The 18952-nt window shown below is 37.0% G+C and overlaps 11 protein-coding genes across 11 annotated transcripts; 5 read left to right on the forward strand and 6 right to left on the reverse strand.

Annotated features, from left to right (window-relative positions):
• Positions 1–4: 4 nt before the first annotated feature.
• PRCAT00000306001 (uncharacterized protein) lies at positions 5–2359 on the reverse strand (the record flags this gene model as incomplete). Its single annotated transcript, XM_062952987.1, has 1 exon — positions 5–2359. One exon carries the CDS (start codon positions 2357–2359, stop codon positions 5–7), a length of 2355 nt encoding a protein of 784 aa, XP_062807154.1.
• A 115-nt stretch (positions 2360–2474) lies between these two features.
• Positions 2475–3836, reverse strand: PRCAT00000307001 (uncharacterized protein; the record flags this gene model as incomplete). Its single annotated transcript, XM_062952998.1, has 1 exon — positions 2475–3836. One exon carries the CDS (start codon positions 3834–3836, stop codon positions 2475–2477), a length of 1362 nt encoding a protein of 453 aa, XP_062807155.1.
• A 188-nt stretch (positions 3837–4024) lies between these two features.
• On the forward strand, positions 4025–5404 carry SES1 (serine--tRNA ligase; the record flags this gene model as incomplete). Its single annotated transcript, XM_062953011.1, has 1 exon — positions 4025–5404. One exon carries the CDS (start codon positions 4025–4027, stop codon positions 5402–5404), a length of 1380 nt encoding a protein of 459 aa, XP_062807156.1.
• A 1498-nt stretch (positions 5405–6902) lies between these two features.
• Positions 6903–7943, forward strand: PRCAT00000309001 (uncharacterized protein; the record flags this gene model as incomplete). The annotated part of the gene is made up of 1 exon (XM_062953022.1): positions 6903–7943. The coding sequence occupies one exon, from the start codon at positions 6903–6905 to the stop codon at positions 7941–7943; it is 1041 nt and encodes a 346-aa protein (XP_062807157.1).
• A 14-nt stretch (positions 7944–7957) lies between these two features.
• Positions 7958–8978, reverse strand: YUH2 (Yuh2p; the record flags this gene model as incomplete). The annotated part of the gene is made up of 2 exons (XM_062953033.1): positions 7958–8893; positions 8940–8978. 2 exons carry the CDS (start codon positions 8976–8978, stop codon positions 7958–7960), a joined length of 975 nt encoding a protein of 324 aa, XP_062807158.1.
• Positions 8979–10820: 1842 nt separating this feature from the next.
• On the forward strand, positions 10821–11738 carry PRCAT00000311001 (protein disulfide isomerase; the record flags this gene model as incomplete). Its single annotated transcript, XM_062953044.1, has 1 exon — positions 10821–11738. The coding sequence occupies one exon, from the start codon at positions 10821–10823 to the stop codon at positions 11736–11738; it is 918 nt and encodes a 305-aa protein (XP_062807159.1).
• A 29-nt stretch (positions 11739–11767) lies between these two features.
• On the reverse strand, positions 11768–12571 carry PRCAT00000312001 (putative serine hydrolase; the record flags this gene model as incomplete). Its single annotated transcript, XM_062953055.1, has 1 exon — positions 11768–12571. The coding sequence occupies one exon, from the start codon at positions 12569–12571 to the stop codon at positions 11768–11770; it is 804 nt and encodes a 267-aa protein (XP_062807160.1).
• A 141-nt stretch (positions 12572–12712) lies between these two features.
• On the reverse strand, positions 12713–13558 carry PRCAT00000313001 (nucleotidase; the record flags this gene model as incomplete). Its single annotated transcript, XM_062953066.1, has 1 exon — positions 12713–13558. The coding sequence occupies one exon, from the start codon at positions 13556–13558 to the stop codon at positions 12713–12715; it is 846 nt and encodes a 281-aa protein (XP_062807161.1).
• An 87-nt stretch (positions 13559–13645) lies between these two features.
• PRCAT00000314001 (uncharacterized protein) lies at positions 13646–15313 on the reverse strand (the record flags this gene model as incomplete). Its single annotated transcript, XM_062953077.1, has 1 exon — positions 13646–15313. The coding sequence occupies one exon, from the start codon at positions 15311–15313 to the stop codon at positions 13646–13648; it is 1668 nt and encodes a 555-aa protein (XP_062807162.1).
• Positions 15314–15667: 354 nt separating this feature from the next.
• PRCAT00000315001 (metallodipeptidase) lies at positions 15668–17113 on the forward strand (the record flags this gene model as incomplete). Its single annotated transcript, XM_062953088.1, has 1 exon — positions 15668–17113. One exon carries the CDS (start codon positions 15668–15670, stop codon positions 17111–17113), a length of 1446 nt encoding a protein of 481 aa, XP_062807163.1.
• A 303-nt stretch (positions 17114–17416) lies between these two features.
• Positions 17417–18616, forward strand: PRCAT00000316001 (uncharacterized protein; the record flags this gene model as incomplete). The annotated part of the gene is made up of 1 exon (XM_062953099.1): positions 17417–18616. One exon carries the CDS (start codon positions 17417–17419, stop codon positions 18614–18616), a length of 1200 nt encoding a protein of 399 aa, XP_062807164.1.
• Positions 18617–18952: the final 336 nt, after the last annotated feature.

The raw sequence follows: 18952 nt of genomic DNA on the forward strand, positions 1-18952 counted from the left end.
GTAACTATTTTCCATTGTTAGAATCCTTCAATAGACTATAGAACGCACTCTTTTTTCTGGTTTTTTTCTTCCCATTAAGATCTTTTACACTCAAAAATTTTCGGGAGCCATCAGAAGAGTTTGAGCTTCCTGAACTTGAGTCGCTTTCACTTTCATCACTATCACTAGACGAATCACCATCACTTGACGAATCGTCCATCTTATGTCCAGAAGCGTTTGTGACTTGTGCAAACTTCGAAGATTTCCTTGCACTATCTCTTACGTCTGGCAATCCTCGCTGAGCTAAATCTTGTAATGATGTCAATTTAGGTTTTCGGATATATGTTCCTTCGGCATTGTTTTTTTTTGAGCTCGTTTCATTTTCTAGAGCAACGTTATCTGGTGTGTGATAGCCTTCTGAGCCTTGGGAAGATGACGAATTTGATCTTTTATCTTTAGCATTGCTGTTTTCAGTTCGATTCGCATTCAACGAAGTAGCTTTGCCTGGAGAATCCACTGGCTTCGACTTAACGCTCTTGACCGAAGGTGTCGGGGCAAAAGCTGCTAATCGTGGTCGCTTAATTTCGTTCAAGTCAGAATCAGCAGACTCATCGCTAGACTCTGATGTGGAAGTCACCTCTTCTTGCTTCCTTTTAGAGGTCCTTTTTGTGTTGGTATCCTCTTCAGTTATTAGTGCAGCCTTATTTTCTTTAGCCTTCGATTCCTGGGGTGAAGATGAGCATGCATTTGGAATCTGCGTATATGAGGAGCCTTTCTCCTTTGCATTCGATTCAGAAGGTAATATAACATTACCATTTGTTAGGTTCACTGATGGAACGAAGTCACCAGCTACTGATGCTATTGTTTCTCTGTCCTTATGCAGTCGCAGTTTAACTGTTCCGCATCCTGGTGCTGCTATGGCGTTCAATTTGTCTTCAAATGATTTTAGCTTATCAATTAGATGTTGCAATGTTGTATCATCTGCATTGATATCCTTAGTTACAAAACCTACTTCGCCATTTTTATTATTTATATGGCTAACCTGATCATCACTGACATCTTTTTTGTCATCTACTCCCCATTCACCTCGCTCCAGTAATGAGTTTACATTCTTCGATGAAGATGAATGAGCACCGTTTGATGGAATCTGAAACTGCACTGCAATCGTAGCATTTGAATTATTATCTAATTCATTACCGGGTTTTAGTGCAAAGCGAGATTTTCTCCTACCTCCTGTTGAAGGCATTCCACCATTTACCATATCTATTTCCAAACTCTTTAACAATGACGAAGGCTTTTTATCGTGCGAGGCGTCACTTTTCTTTCTTGACTTAGTATCATAATAGTTTAACCCTTTTCGAAACATTTTAATCACTTCCTCTCTTGAAATTGTATCAACTAGATTTGACGAGTTGCTACGATACTTCTTGTCGTGAATCATATCGGAGGACACATTTTGGATTTCGAGGTCTCTTTGGTCGTCAAAACTTTGGGCAATTTCGGGTACCGTAGCCGCATTAATTGAAGGTTCAACTTCGTTTGCTTTTATGCTAGACATGCTCAGATCATTCGATAAGTCTATATCTGAATTATTATGTATAGATACGTTGTTCTTCGCCCCAGATAGTAAGCGATGAGATATATCATCTTGCTCTAATTTTGCATGAGGTGGCAAGCTAAGCATTCCCGATGTAATTCTTGTCTGTTCCAATCCAGACGAATCCCTCAGTTTAATATTCCTTTTGATAGGCACTGACCAATCACCAGATAACCTGGGCGGTGGAAAGGAAACGACATCATTGGAGCTCTGGATAGTTTCATTATCTCCTCTAATTTTCATACTAATATTTCCCAAGCTATTAATCAGCCGATCACCATTATTTTTTTGAGACCATAATGAAGGATTGACTGACTTTGATGGAATATTAGAGTCAAATTTTTCAAAATACTCTTGAGTTTTTTTACCACTCGAGCATTTTGGATCACTTGTCAAAATAGGAGCTGGCGGAAGAATTGGAGTGCTTTGGGCCAAGTCAACGGACTTGAAGGCAAATGGAGTTTCACTTTCTGGTCCATTACGATGCATATTATTAATTACAACAACTCTTAAAATTTGGCCAGAATTAAATACATCGCCTGCCTCAAAGTCGGGATCAAGATCACATAAATCATTGTCTTGTAGCCTTTCGATACGTAGGTCTTCACCGTCAGGGTATAATTTTTTGTATCTCTTACTTAATTCTATGCTCACCACACTAAGTAACGTCTGCGGATCCGTGATATGCAAAAACTTTCTCGTATATCGAAAATCCAACAGTTCTGTCCTCAGATCTGCGAATGACTCAGGGACTAAGAGAACTTGGAGCTTCAATTTGGACATCTACTTGTTTACCTTTTCAAGTTTAAGAATTGGAATAGCAGGTTTTTTTTGTAAGTAGTTCTTGAAATTTTACGATTTACGTGTCACGTGAAAACCTCAAAAATGTATTAATGAACTATTTAAAGTATGGGTCAGTTTCCAAAATATGGCGTGCCTCCTTCTCTAATTGTTCTCTTATAGCTCCTGAGGCCACTTTTCTTGCGTTTTTGTCTTCATAAGGATCATAAAATAGGGATGATATATCCGGAGCTTTCCACTTTGGCGACCACGATATTATTTCACCATCGACTGTGCCACATAAAAAAGAACTCAGAAACGGACCACAATGAACCATCGATGTTGTTCTTCCTATATTCTTTGAACCTTTTCTACTTAGCCGTGAAACCATCTTTCCATCTATCGTTCGAAATACAAAAATATCACTGTTATCCGAAGGAAAGAGAAGATACTGTAATTCGCTTTCATACTTCGAACTCAAAACAAGAGGAATTGATTGTGTATATTTATTTCTCGTCAAAGGTCCGAAGTTGATAAGCTTGTTTAGTGGGGGCGCTAGTGATAGAACCATATCCCACACTCTCACTTTATCGTCATTCCCAGCTGTAATCAATGAATTGCCTGACTGATCCCATACCAAACCATTTACTGGTCCCAGGTGTGCTTTAACGGACAGCTTAGTCAAATTATCTGTCACAAGATTTTGAGAACTAGTTCTGAGCATGTCAAGACGACACAAACAACTTTTACTTCGCCTAATGTCCCACACTTTTACTTCACCATCAAAGCCGCCGGATGCTAATAAATTAGGATCTCTAGGATGCCATTTTACGCATAGAGCCTTGCCCTTATGACCTCCTAAAGTATGAGCACTAGAAGCAGACCTCAAGTCCAACAACCTTATAAACTGGTGATCACTTGCAACTGCAACAAGTGCGCTCGCATTCATACTATTGGTTTCGTCGCCCCTCATATCAATCGAATATACTCTGTGATCTAGATCAAACGAATGCACAGGAAGCATTTGATTAGTGTCCCATATCTTAACTGTGTGATCAAATGATGAAGAAATAAACATTCCCGTATCAAATGGCCACCATTGAATACACGAAATACCAAAGTTATGTACAGATTTTCGGGGAACAGTTGCTAAATTAACAAAAGTCCGTTTTTGGTTATCATCGCTTAAATCCATATCCTCATGAAGTTCTAATTTATTAGACGTTGTTGCCTCATTTTGTACCAGATTTTTTATATCCCATAACTTAATTGAGGAGTCCGCAGAGGCACTAAGTAGATACTGGAAGTCGTGCTGCTCTAATGACAATCCATTGACTGCCGCATTATAATGACAATTCGATGGAAAGACGCTAGGACCAACATTTTGCCCGAGTATTGTGTAGCATGATTCTGCAACCGTTGTTGCGAATTCGAGAGCCCCTATTTTTCTCGTAGCTCGATCCGATAATAATGATTCCATTCCATAACGATATATTTTAAGTTGAAACTTCCATTAAGCTTTAATTCAATCTTCCCTATCTGATATGCAAAAAGTTATATTTATCTGCATATAGCGCACTCTTTTATTTAAAAATTCTTTTCCTTTAACAAAAAAATCTTCCGCGTCAAATCAGTCATCTTGAAGTTAACAGGGAAGAAAAAACAGTCATGTTGGACATCAATGCCTTTCTTGCTGAAAAAGGCGGTAACCCTAATGAGATAAGGGAATCGCAGAAGAAAAGAGGGGATAAAGTTGAAATAGTGGATGAAGTTATTGAAGACTATAAGAACTGGACTAAAATCAGATTTGAGTTAGATGCTGTTAATAAGCAAGTAAATGCTGTCCAGAAACAAATTGGACAAAAATTTAAAGCTAAAGAAGATGCCAGTGAATTATTGGCTGAGAAAGAAAAGTTGGCGTCTAAGAAGAAGGAATTAGTAGAGGCTGAACAAAAAGCTGACGTTGACTTGAGATATAAAGTTAACCAAGTTGGAAACATTGTTCACAAATCTGTCGTAGTTTCTCAGGATGAGGATAACAATGAGCTTGTACGTACATGGATGCCTGAGGGTGTCAAAGAAGTTGATTCTATCGCAACTGCAACAGGAGAGCCAGCCAAGTTATCTCACCATGAAGTCTTATTGAGATTGGATGGTTATGATCCAGAAAGAGGTGTCAGAATTGTAGGGCATCGTGGTTACTTCCTTAGGAACTACGGAGTTTTCTTGAATCAGGCTTTGATTAACTACGGTTTGAGCTTCTTAGCCTCGAATGATTATACCCCTTTACAGGCTCCTGTTATGATGAACAAGGATATTATGGCTAAAACAGCTCAATTATCTGAGTTTGACGAAGAATTATACAAGGTCATTGACGGTGACGACGAAAAGTATTTGATAGCAACATCAGAACAGCCAATTTCAGCTTATCACGCTGGAGAGTGGTTTGAGTCACCACAGGAACAATTGCCGGTTAGATATGCTGGTTATTCATCATGCTTCCGTAGGGAAGCTGGATCTCATGGAAAAGATGCATGGGGTATTTTCAGAGTTCATGCCTTTGAAAAGATAGAACAATTCGTTTTGACGGAGCCGGATAAATCATGGGAAGAGTTTGACAGAATGATTGGATTATCCGAAAAATTCTATCAATCTTTAGGTTTACCATACAGAGTTGTTGGTATTGTTTCAGGAGAATTGAACAATGCTGCAGCTAAGAAATATGACTTGGAAGCTTGGTTTCCTTATCAGAAGGAATATAAAGAATTGGTGTCCTGCTCAAACTGTACCGATTACCAGTCTCGTAATTTAGAAATTAGATGTGGAATTAAACAACAAAACCAAACCGAAAAGAAGTATGTTCACTGTTTAAACTCGACTTTGTCGGCCACACAAAGAGCGTTGTGTTGTATTTTAGAAAACTATCAAAAGGAAGATGGTTTGGTAGTTCCTGAGGTTTTAAGGAAATACATTCCTGGTGAGCCCACGTTCATCCCATATGCTAAAGAGTTGCCAAAGAATTCAACATCAAATAAGAAAAAGAAGTAATCCTAAACCTTGTTTCTAATTTACTATTTTATAGTCACAAATGTTATAACAATGTATATATCCATTTATATATATATTAGTATACAACCCTATTTGACTATCCGATTTTATTTAGAAAGTAGAAAGGAACCTTAAGCGTCTAAGTTGAAAACAACGATTTAATGAACTGAAAATTGTCATTTAAAATATAATTATTTCAATCTTGAATACTTACAACATAAAAGCTTCACAGACTCTACATACCAGTATTGGTCTTCTCTTCATACTGGACTTTCAAAAGCAAAGAGGAAATAGCAAAATAAAAAAATAAAAAATTCAAATCCAAATTTGCAGCGTATTCATAAAGCTCGTGTAAAGCGAACTTATTTCTTCTCAATACAGTGGCTTGGGGCCATAATTGAACAAATTATGTGAGATGAACATTCAACTATTAACTTAACTAAATGATTCTGGATCTATGAACTTCGACATTAGTCAAAGCTCTAATAGTACACTTATAATTAATATAATAAAGTTTTCTAAATGTTGACTTTATTACATTACGAAAAAATAAAAAAAAATTAACTAAGCTCCATGGTCTAGTTCTTCATGTCTCCTGTGTCACGCCTAGACCTCATGGTCCCATGCACATCAATTGGAGACAATCCTCTGCACAACAGCAGCAAATTATAGCAGCACATGAAGCGCAGAGTGCTCCGCAGCATCCACCTCCGTTATCTCTTGGAGGTTGTTGGACATACATTGGTTGTTGTTGCTGATAGTATCCTTGTGGTGGTCCTTGAGGTGGTCCTTGTTGATAATAGCCTTGATTTGGTGGTCCTTGTTGATAGTAAGCCTGTGAAATCAATTGTTAGTATGAGTTTTATAACTGTAATACAGCCGTTCTGAAGGTTAAAGAACAGAAATAATGTATAGCTTCAAAAAGTATAAAGATAGGTTGTCTTAATACACCTCAATTGACTTCTTTGTCTCCGCTCCTCATATGAGGACGATTTTCCCATTGATCCCAAAGTCATACACCTTCTTCTTGCCTAGAAAACGTTTTTAACGGTTTCGAATACGTACCATTTTACCTTATTTGACTTGAATTGAGCTGGTAGATTTATTTAGTAACTTAAACTGCTTTTAAGTCAAATGATAAGGTAACGATAATATTTGATATGGCAGACACTAAAAAAAATTTTTGAAAAAAGCCAGCAACCTTTGGTTAAATATATGACATGTATGTAGTGTTTGTCCTCGATAAATAAATAGGTGAAATTAGTTGATACCAATGGTCACATGATACATATTGTTGGCCATGTCTGGTCATCGTGTCAAGTGTTAGAGTCTACTGTAATAGGAAACAAGGTTGGCGCAAGGCTCAGGCAACCGTGATCCCGATAATCTGCACACTACGAACGATAACGTGACTATTCGCGTGACTTTATAAAGTGTTCCAAAGTATGAAGGGAGGCAAGCATCAAGACATCGCAGTTGACTTTAACGGCCAAACGAAATGTTATTTAGACTAATGCATAAAGGAGCGCTTTTACGCCTGAGGATTCCAACAAGGCAATTGTGTAATACTTCAAGACTACGACTTCCTAGGTCGAATAGGACACGTATTGCAAGTGAAATCCCGGAAGATGAGGTAAAAACTTATATGAAGCAAAGACTGGCCAATTCAGCAAGCAAAGGCCAAGAGGATTTCTACTATCATGAAAATCCATCTTCCAAATACAGCGAGTTCAAGAACGATCCCTCGTCCAATCGGACTACATTTAGCGTCCCACCAAACAAGAACGGCTTGATTACTCCGGAAGATGGGATATATGACATGTTAAAGGAACCAACCTTAGTTATAGAGAGGCAAATTGAGATGATGAACGTGTTTTTAGGGTTTGAGCAAGCCAACAGGTATAGGATATTGAACTCAATGGGCGAACAGGTTGGATTTATGGAAGAAAAGGATTATGGTTTTATGAAGATGTTGGGTAGGCAATTCTTTCGCTTGCATAGGCCGTTCGAATTAGAAGTATTTAATAACTATGGTGACTTATTGATGGTAATAAAGAGACCATTTTCATTCATTAATTCACATATAAAGTGTTTTTTGCCTGGATACGATAATCAAGGTAACGTGATGTTGGAAGAACTTGGAGAGTCAATTCAAAGCTGGCATTTATGGAGACGAAGATATAACCTCTTTAAGATGGAAGAAGAGGAGCCTGTAGAGTTTGACCAGTTTGGTGCAGTAGATGCCCCATTCTTGTCTTTTGATTTTCCGGTAACAAATAATGAGGGAGATGTAATCGCATCAGTTGATCGAAACTGGGTAGGGTTAGGTAGAGAGCTTTTCACAGACACTGGAGTATATATTGTGAGAATGGATCCAGCAAGTTTCGCTGGATTAGGTGACATGTACCCGTCAGTAGCGGGACCTTTGACGTTGGACCAGAGAGCAATTTTATTGGGAACTGCCGTCAGCATTGACTTTGATTACTTCTCTAGGCATAGTCGTGGTGGAGGTCTTTTCACTTTTGGTGATTATGAATGAATTACTTCCCTCAGTCAGGACTTCTTTGGGTATATATCTAAACCTTTACTCTTACTAAACCTTTTTAATAAATTTTGTTGTTCATTCTTTCTCGCAGAGTCTAATATGTTCTCCCATTTTTCATCATCCATATCTTTACTGATGTTCTTTAGAAGCTCTACAAGGAATCCAACATAATCGTGTCTTCTCAATTCATTCTCTTTCTTCCATGATTCTCTTTTTATCATTTCTCTCTGGAATGAATTATAGTCTCCAATCTCAGAAAAATGCTTTGCTTTATTGTGTGTCATCGCGAGCAAAGAGAACCGTAATTCACCACCATACTTTTCTATTCTTCTGCCAATAACTTGTGGTAGCTTTGTGATAAACTCTTCATCAGAATTACATTCTTCAATCTTTATGGGATATGTCTTAAGACTATCCAACTCGTAAATGAATCCGTTGGTCCTTATGTAGCTAATAAAATGAAACAAACCATCATTCTTGCGGTCATTATTCTGGCTATTTGGTTTATCTTCATCAACGAAGGGAGATGGCGAAGAGAATGAATTGTGAACTTGCCTTATCATTTCACTATTTGAAATTGTCTCACCAGCCATCATTCCGTCAAAACCGGCCACAAACAGTTTGAAGTTCTTGAGCTCTTCACCAATATCTATTTTATCGTCTATATTTAATAATATATTTAATACTCCCTGTGTTCCACATGCGTTTTGAATGGTTTGGTTCGCAAAGAAAATGCCATGATCCTGATAATCAGGATCATATTCGCCATCTAAGGGCGCATTATTATTCTTTGCATAATCATCGTCTACTTTGCTGTACTTGAACAAAAAAATCACTCCTCGAATAGGTTGCACTTGCTTCAACGTATCATAGTCAAAAGAATAAAGCTCATCAAACTGGGTATCTTCAACCTTTAATTTTTCGACTAATTCAGTAAAAACGCCCTGGAGAATTAGTAATGGCCACATGGAAAGGCTATTGTGTACTTACTGCATCGGAATCTATAGTATTCCAACCAATGTCACTCATTTCAATGCTTAATTGGGCAAATCAAAGTATATTTGGGAATGAATTTTATAAGAGTCGCGATATTTATCAATTCCTAGCAGCAAGTCTATGACGAAATGAAGAGGAACCAATTGAGAAAAAAGATTGTTTAGATTATCATAATTGTATTGCATGACTGAAACTCGTGGAGATTATACACCTTACACACAAAGTCGCGATAACTGTCAGCTGAACCATAAATAAGAAATAGCTCCCCGTTGACACCTTTTTGATAAAGTAGTGCGATCGAACAAAAGAATGATAAAAGTCCAGATGTACATTAAAAAAAAAGAACTGCTATCACCCACTTTAAAATCTAAATTCAATAACATATCTTAGCATTATGGCATTGGGGGCCCCTTACGAGCAACTAAGCTTTATTTTTGGTTCCGATTCTACACCTGTAGAGACCAACAGCTTGAATAAAGCATCAACACTCGTGACCTTCCTATTAATTATTCTTGGTAAGTTGAATTATTTCGAAAATGAGTACATGTGATGTCAGACACTTGATTTTGGATATTTCTGTGTGTCTGTTGTGTGAAATTGCTTCATTAGATCAGAGAGCTAATCTTCTCAAAGAATTGTTTACTAACCGTACTAGCCTTTATATTTTTGTCATCAACTTTTTTGGTTGACACGAAAACGCAGTCTGCTTTTAAGTATTTTACTTATGCTTCGCTAGCATCTTTGTCCATTGCCTTCGCAGCATTCAATATTGCAAATTACGTTGGTGTATACGTATAATTGTAAGAAACACTGACTCTTATTAAAGTATACAAGAAATAGGATAGGATTACCTCAAATCAATGCAAAAAGGTACACGGTCTATCAACACGGTTTTTTATAGTTGCACTTGATATTTTGAGTTTCGATCTGTGTATAATCAAAAGGTATTTATGCTTAGACCTATTAAAGTATTTCATATTGTCCATTCCATTGTAGAACGTTTTAGGATACATAATGTCAACTATTATCTCATTTTGAGAAATACATTCATTCAAAGTTAAGAAGAAACAATATCATAGTATTTAAAGGTGCCAACGGTAATATGTTAATATTTTGTACATTGTACAGGTAAGTAACATATTACAGACAATATTAGTTATTCATTAATGAACCATCATCAATGAATACCTATTGTTTCTGATTGGAAGTCAACATTGTAGTCTTCATAACCTTTCAATATTAACTACAGAGCAAGAATTGTGGGTCACAGTCGTCAGAGTTATAAAAACATACAGTGCAATACAAATTAGACCCTTCATGTTTGGCATATCCAACGCCATCAAAGGGTGACGATTCCAGTATGTAGTGTCGTTTGAACTTCAAATTACACGGTAAGCACTACCGAACCAATTAATTCTTTTGACAACGTTAATTATATTCCTCACGTTATTACTTTGGTTGTCGTCTTGGATCTCATTATTGAATTGTTCCAGACTTGTTTGTAAATTACCTCTAGATGCTTGTAGTTGTGTTTCACTAGGCGTTATGCCTTGTTTCAATAAGATTGTGGAATTAACTGGTTTAAATGTCGACCATTGTTAGTTTTTGTATTTATTAATGTCAAATGTGACATTGTTAGCACATATTATTAATGTAAAAAATTTTGCAACTAGTAAAATTACGTAGTATACTTTCATTTTGAATGATAAATGGTTCCGTCCAAATATGTGTCGTTTTCTTTTACTTGTTCCAAAATGCAACTCTTTTCATTATGAGAACCATATTGTAAACAAGATTGTAAATGCGGCTGCTGCGATGCAATATCAAAATCTGATCTAAAACACGTAAGCGCTAACTTACATTAAAATCATCACCATGAATCTGATAATATTGAAGTTGCTTTTATTATGTACATTCATATGTGTGTGTCTCGCTAATGGGGGCCGTCCCATGGCAGATGAATACATGAAAGATGAGAATATTTATGAGTTGAACCCGTCAAATTTTGACAAAGTAATACATAAATCGAACTATACATCGATAGTGAAGTTTTATGCCCCGTGGTGTGGGTATTGTCAAAAGATAAAGCCAGTTTATCGCAAATTAGGAAAGTATTTACATGAAGATGGCCAATATGCTGTAAATGTTGCTGCTGTGAACTGTGATAACCCGTCTAACAGAGCACTTTGTTCGGAATATAGAATTAGTGGGTTTCCCACTATAATGGTCTTCAGGCCTCCAAAGTACTCAGGTAAAAAATCGAAGACAAATCAAAAGCATGTAGCGGAAACGTATAATGGAGAAAGAAGCTTAAAGGCTATAACATCGCATGTTGCTTCGAGAGTCAAAAACTACGTGAAGTCATTTCCAAATTTGAAAAGCGAGCGATTCAAGACATGGTTGAAGTCTGATGAGGACATTAGTAAGGTGGTCTTAATTGCGAAATCGCAGTCGGTTAGCCTTTTGTATAAGACATTGGCAATAGATTTCCTTGGCTCAATGAAATTTGGAATGATATCTGGTGTGACTTCTTCAGATATGATGAATGTAGAAGGCAAAGATGTTGAAATAAAGGAGGAAGATTTGCCACAGTTGTTCGTTTACCAGTCTGGAACCTTTATTAGATACGAAAAACCGGATAAATTGAACAAAGCGCATATAACTGAGTGGCTTATTAAAGTAACAGGCAACCAACCTCAAGAGGGCACCTTATCAAAGAAAGATAAAAAGTTTTACTCCAAATATAGAAAAGACAAAAGAGGAAAGAAAACTTCGCCACACGATGAGCTATAATAACTATCTCTATGTATATTAAAAAAGTTTCATGCCTTTCCGATTGAATCTATAATATCCCCAAGCTTATCCAAATCATCGTCACTTTTATTCTCTTTGCTCTCTTTAGTCATGTTTTGTATCCAATTGCTTACATTTTCGACATATATCTTCGAATTGGGAACAAAGTGACCACCTGGATGCTTCAAAAGATCTGAGGTGCTCTTCATGGCATTATATAGCGGAAGGACTCTATTTTCATCGACAACGGTATCAAGCTCTCCATAAACATGCAATACGTGAGGAGCCGACTCGCTTTCTGTAGGATAAAACTTCAAATTTCCCAGAGCTTCATATGAGTCAATCTTGAATCCAGAATACAAAATTGCAAATTGTAATGGATTCGTATCGAAGATCTTGTCGAATTTCAGGCAAATAATACCTCCGAGAGCTGCACCTTGTGAAAATCCGACAATACCGACAATTGGTAAGTTTTTCTCTTCTTCAGACTCCTCTTGGGCCAAGTCAGGATCAGATATTATAGTATTATTCAATATATATTCTTTGATAGTATCTATGGCAAGGCTCAAATCTAGTGGATCTTTTACAAAATTTGACCTCAACCACCAGGCCCTATGATCAGTGTCAGACTCTTCCGGTCCTATATTTGATTCGAATTTCTCCAAGGAATCATTCGAAGGAATTGCGGCAGGTGATATCTTAATCGGTCCGTTGAGGTAGATTGATTTGTACCCTAACTTCGCTAATCGTTTTCTTAATCCAGAAGTCTTTGCATAGAAGATTGAAGATGACTGCGTGAATCCATGTAGAAATAGAATTTTACCTTTGTACATGTCTCCTTTATCATATATCGTTAATCTAAGATTTTTTAATTTAAAAAGTAAGATACAGTAAAAATTAAAAAGCGAGAAGAATTATTGGCCGAGTACTTGTGAAAACTTTATTACGATAACCATCAAGGGCACAGGAAATCTCTATAAAACTCTTTCTAAATCTAAAATGTTTCTAATTATCTTGATCTTTTTCCCTGAATTGTCTCCAGATTCGTAGAAATCCTTGAAATCTTCACTACTCTTGAGCTTTTCAAACTCCTCGTTTATTTCAACGTAGTGAATAACGTTACCAAAACCCAACTTGAAAGCTGCCTTAACATTCAATTCACTGTCATCCACAAAATACTGTTTTGACATGGCCTCTTTGTTTGATATGTCGATATTTGTAAGGTTCAAAAAGTTCTGAAAATATGGATACATAGGTTTGCAAATAATAGGAAATTTAGAGTAATCACAAAACGTGAGACCGTCGAAAAGATCTCCTATACCTAGCAATGAAATTACCCTTAACGCATGATTGGAATACGCATTAGTAACGAGCCAAAAATAGTCAAAATCTCTTCTAATTCTCACCAACATATCCCTCAATTTTTCATTGTATCCTAATACCGAAGGTAAATTCAAAGAATCATCTACTTGGGCATTATATTCAATAGCATCCACTTTGTGGACTCTCACTAAGCCCTCAATGGCCAACCCATAGGTCTTGTAGTAATTCATATGCAATTCATGAGCTTCTTCGTCATTCAACTTTAAATTATGCTTGAAATAATCATGGATTTTGACTTGCATCATTTCGTGTATTCCAGTTGTTCTCTCATACAAGCAGTTATCTATATCAAAGTAAAAGATCTTGCTGTTTCGGATACTCGGCGGCATCGGACCAAACCCAAACTTCAAATAGACCTCTGTTCCTGGATTACTATGCTTTATCTCAGGATTTCTATATGTAATACTTGTGTCGGAAACATTATCGTCCGTAGTCATCTTTGATTACTTGAATCGCGTAAACCAAAGAAAGATAGTAATTATCATTTAACAAATATATCACATATACATAGCACGTGCTTATATTCATATATATGTATGCAGGCTGCTTAAAGTATCCAAGTCCGTAAATGGCATTAAATCAGAATGCAACCTCTCGCATAAAGATGAGACAACATTATAGCTTGCAGTAGCATATTTAACTAGGTCTTCTTTATAATAGTTTTTATCTTCTGAGATTTCAGAGTGATCTATTAATTTTAGTTGCGAATAGAAATCTGATTGCAACTTGGAAATGATTGCAATGCGACGGTGCAAGTCCTTGTAATTTCCTCTTTTCAATTCGCTTAGTGATTGTCCTATATCTGTTTTAAGCTGTTTATAAGGTAGCTTCACTAATAGGTCGAGTGTCATTACCTTGTAATAGCTCAAAAAAACATGTTCCAGATGTACATAAGGATCTTGAATCCTGTCGCTTATCAACTTCTTTCTGATCTCTTTGCAAAGAGCATCAATATTCGATGTGCTAAGTGTCAACGTGTTTGGGTTACTCTTTATTGTGGATGCCAGTCCTGAAATAAATAAAGCTTGAAGATCTCTTGCAACTTTCAAAACAAAGTGGTCATTACAACAGTCATCTATCAACTTCAAAAAGTTGAAATGTAATTCAAAATCATATTTTTTGGAACGACCTAGTGAATGCGGTAGAGTGGTGATAAAATACTCAGAGGAAGCTTGATGGATTTCATTGGCAATTGCTTGGATTTGAAATGCTTCACTCTCTCCTAGCTTCTTGACTCGCCATTCGACAATGGATTCGAGAACAACTTGAGTGAAGTTCTTTAGCCCTTCATATACTTTCTTATTTAAGTTGAAATCAGAAGATGTCAAAAGAAAAGCCTTCACTATAGTTTTAAATTGATCTTCCGTAAAATTCAGATTCAACATAATCTTAAATATTATCGTTAATTTTAAAATCTGAGACTCAAGAACATCATTAATGCAAAAAATCTTGAGAGGCAATTCATTACCCTCTTTAATGATATGGACATCAGCCCCAACAGATTTAAGGTAATGTAAAAATTTCTCAAAAGGGAGATCGACGCAAATTTGTGACGACTGCAAAACACCTAAGACATGCCCCAATACAATCATATCATTCGAGTGGACTAAAATATCATCAATAACATTCATCAATTTATGTCCAGGCACTTCTTGCAAAATTTCAGGATCTTGATCTATCAATATATTATCTATTTCACCTGAATGGAACTCGGCCCTTTCTGAACTCCTTGGGTTGGTATAAAGGAAAAAATGACGAGTGACAGAGTTTTGTCCTTTCTGTTTTATCTGACCGTATATATTCTCTACAATATCTACCCCAGGTGCTTCATCAATTGAGAATGTTATCCGATCACCATTGTCATTTAATTCTTCTAAGATGGCCTGCTTTTCTGATCGTACTCTTAGATTCTCCTCAAGTGTTTGTCGGGAATCTTTTCTGATCTCTTCTTTAATCAATTTGTCATTCTTAGCTAAGCTTTCGTTTTTCTTCGCATCTGTTAAAAATACACTAGGTATATTCACATTGAAATCGTCTTCTTCTCTCAAAGTGGTCGTTGAGCGAGGTATTGAGCGTTCATGGAAGTTAGAAGGATCCTTGTTTCCCGAATGCAATTTCCCTGACTCCTCAAGTTCACCTCGAATTATTGAAATGATTGAGAACTCGTCATCGCTACTCGAGGGATCTGACATGCCCTGTGCCTCTTAAACAACCTTGCACTGGATTTCGATAAAATATATGTCTACGTCACATGACCATATCAGTCTACATCGCTATATATGGCTCTAACAAAGGTAGCAGATAGGTTCATTCCAAGCCCAGCCCTATGTTTTACAGCCACTTGATTTATTGAAGTTTTCAGCGGGTATTGAAAAGTCAAAGTTGAAAAGTCAAAAAGTTTAAAAAGGTGGTTGTACGGCTCAAATTATGTACGGCTCAGATATTAGAAACCGCTTTTTTTCTACGGGCTGAAAATAAATATGTGCTCAGTTTATATGATATTATTAATCATCAGTAGATAAATTTTAAAATAAACTGAATCTATTATGCCTTATGAGAAATTGAACCTAGAACCTTTCTTCAAGAAAGTTGATGAATTGAAGCCGCAATTCATTGATAGATTATCAAAAGCAGTATCAATTCCTTCGGTATCTTCAGATGAAGAGTTGAGGCCAAAGGTCGTCGAAATGGCACACTTCCTAGTGAAAGAGCTCGAGCAATTGGACTTTGAAGACATTCAATTGAAGGAATTGGGGATTCAGCCGCCACCAGTTTCGGATCCTAACTTGCACTTGCCTCCAATCGTATTGGGAAGGTTGGGAGATGATCCCAAAAAGAAGACTGTATTGATATATGGTCACTATGACGTTCAACCTGCTTTAAAGGAAGACGGATGGGATACAGAGCCATTCAAACTACACTATGACAAGGTAAAAGACATTCTTTATGGAAGAGGGTCGACTGACGACAAGGGCCCTGTAATTGGATGGTTGAATGTAATTGAGGCGCATAAGAAACTTAATTGGGAGATGCCAGTCAATTTAGTTGTATGTTTTGAGGGAATGGAAGAGAGTGGCTCTGTCGGGCTAGATGGGTTAATTGCTAGAGAGGCTGACAAGTATTTTGCAAAGGTAGATACCGTTTGTATTTCTGATAACTACTGGTTAGGTACCACAAAGCCAGTTTTGACGTATGGCTTGAGAGGAGTTAGCTATTACCAGATCACAGTAAATGGACCTGGCGCTGACTTACATTCTGGTATGTTTGGTGGTATTATCGCAGAACCCATGACTGATTTGATCAAAGTCTTATCTCAACTTGTTGACAGTTCAGGTAAGATCTTGATACCCGGAGTTCAAGAGATGGTAGCAAAGGTTACCGAAAAGGAGGATGCTTTGTATGATGATATTGATTTTTCCGTTAGTGAATTGAATGAAGCTTCAGGTTCTAAAACTGCATTATATCAGAACAAAAAAGATATTTTGAAACATAGGTGGAGATTTCCTTCTCTCTCTTTACATGGTATTGAAGGGGCTTTCTCTGGTGCCGGAGGAAAGACTGTAATCCCAGCAAAAGTAAATGGCAAATTCTCAATTAGGACTGTTCCAGATATGGATCCTCGCAAGTTAGATGAACTTGTTTATGATTACGTTAATAAGCTCTTCAAAGACCTCAATTCGCCTAACACGATGAAGGTGGAATTGCAACATGATGGTAATTACTGGGTTTCTGATCCATTTAATGAATCATTTTCAGCTGCTGCAAAAGCTACGAAGGACGTGTGGAATATTGAGCCTGATTTTACTAGAGAAGGTGGTTCCATTCCCATTACCCTTACTTTTGAGCAAGAACTTAAAACGAATGTTCTTCTCTTGCCCATGGGTAGAGGTGATGATGGAGCCCACTCAATTAATGAAAAGTTGGATGTCAGTAACTACATTAATGGCTGTAAAACTTTGGGAGGGTATTTACACTACTATGGTAAAACTTAAGTTTGGCCTTCAACCCTAATACTATTTTCTGTTTTACAATAGTAGTATTTAGCTTTAAAGTTATTAATATCGAGAAATATATACATCACTGCCACGACTGTATATAGCTGGCCTGAAAATTTTGTATCGAGAAGTGAGTGAAGCCTAAAAGTTCATAAAACTCAGAAGGAATAAATTTACTCGATCTTATTTGAATTTTGAAGATTCGTTGAATCTAATATATATTTTCCATTGTTGTTTTTGTATTGATAGATTTATAATAGCTTTATTTATGAATTGATAATTTAGCATTTGCATCCTCCCATGTCAGAAAACTTGAAAAGAGCAGAATCGCTCTTCAATAGAATAATGAACCAGAATACCGGGAATATTGCGCCTAAAAGCAACAAAAATGGTCCAGTTATTGGTAGTTCAGAAGTAACGACTGGATCAACTCGGTTTACAAGTCACCAAGGGAATAACCACAATCATTCTCATGGGCCTGGCAATAGTGCCAACCGACATCATCAACATCATCATCACTCGCATAATAATCATGGTCATTTCAAGCCATATAAGCAGCAGAGTAGAAATCAAAATAATGGGCCGAATGTTGACCTACCAAGGACCGATCCTATTAAGGTAGCTCTGGAAGTACTCAAGAGTATTCCAGAAGAGCATCACGTCTTACCATACTGTTGGACAATGTGGCACCACTCGCGCCTTAGAAGTAAGAAAGATGAATCAGAAGAGACAAACAATGATGATTCTGGTCAACAGGCGACGCTTGCGGCCCCAGTTGACTCTTATTTGCAAACAACGCAAAAAATTGATCTTCCCGCTATTAATAACTCTGAGGAGTCAACGGTGAATATAGGCTCCATAGAGCAGCTATGGGTTGGACTCAGTAGTATTAGGAGATCTCATGATCTCCCTATTGGCACGGAGTTACTTTTCTTTAAAAGCGGCATCAATCCTGTTTGGGAAGATCCTATCAATGCGAAAGGCGGTCGCTGGATCTTTAGATTCAATCGCAGATCTGGGAATGGAAGCAATGAAGTAAGCGAATCGATGGCTAAAGTCAGAAGACGTACTACTCTTATTTGGGAAAGGTTGGTGGTTAAGACGTTGTCGGGTTCAATTTTCCCTACATCCAACTACTCAGAAGAGGTTCAAAAGCAACTTCTTAATGATATCAGTGGTCTCGTGTTGAGTATTCGAAAAGATGATGATATAATCAGCATTTGGAATTCTAACCTCAACTTCTCAAAGAGAAATAGTGATTCCAAGAAGTTAACACCTTTTCAAGCAAGGAGAGTTATTTGTGATGCGATTCTTCGCATAATTAGAGAGTGCGACTTGATTGGAGATGGTTCTGACTGTGTAACCACTACTGATACTGGGTCTAATGAAAGAGTTTACGGGGTTTCATTTGAATACAGGCTACACTCAGATAATGCGATAACTCACTCTTCATCAGAAAAACACGTAGGTCGTCGTCATAGGGCCCTTACACAGCAATAAAAATGTGTCTGTATCTTGTAAATCCTGAATGAAACTCATAGTCTTTCCCATGTAACTATTTTTTTACCTATACCATAGAATCAGTGACTTAAATGTTCACGTGATATTTAAAATTTTTTAATTTTTTTTCTTTTTGCTTTCTCGCCTGTAATTAAACAAAGAACCAGATGATGTTAAATACGAGCATCGAATTCAGTCTTTTTCAACATTGAAGTAAAGCAAACATTATCTTTAAAACAAATCCAGCTCTTTTTAATTGGTATATTTGATCTGCCTGGTTTTTTCAAGTTTTTATTTGCTCGTTTTTAGCCTTCCAAGAATTGAATTGAGTTTGAA

Source organism: Priceomyces carsonii (genome assembly GCF_900007245.1).
Source record: "Priceomyces carsonii strain CBS4050 genome assembly, scaffold: Debaryomyces_carsonii_scaffold_1, whole genome shotgun sequence".
In the NCBI taxonomy this organism is placed as follows: domain Eukaryota; kingdom Fungi; phylum Ascomycota; class Pichiomycetes; order Serinales; family Debaryomycetaceae; genus Priceomyces; species Priceomyces carsonii.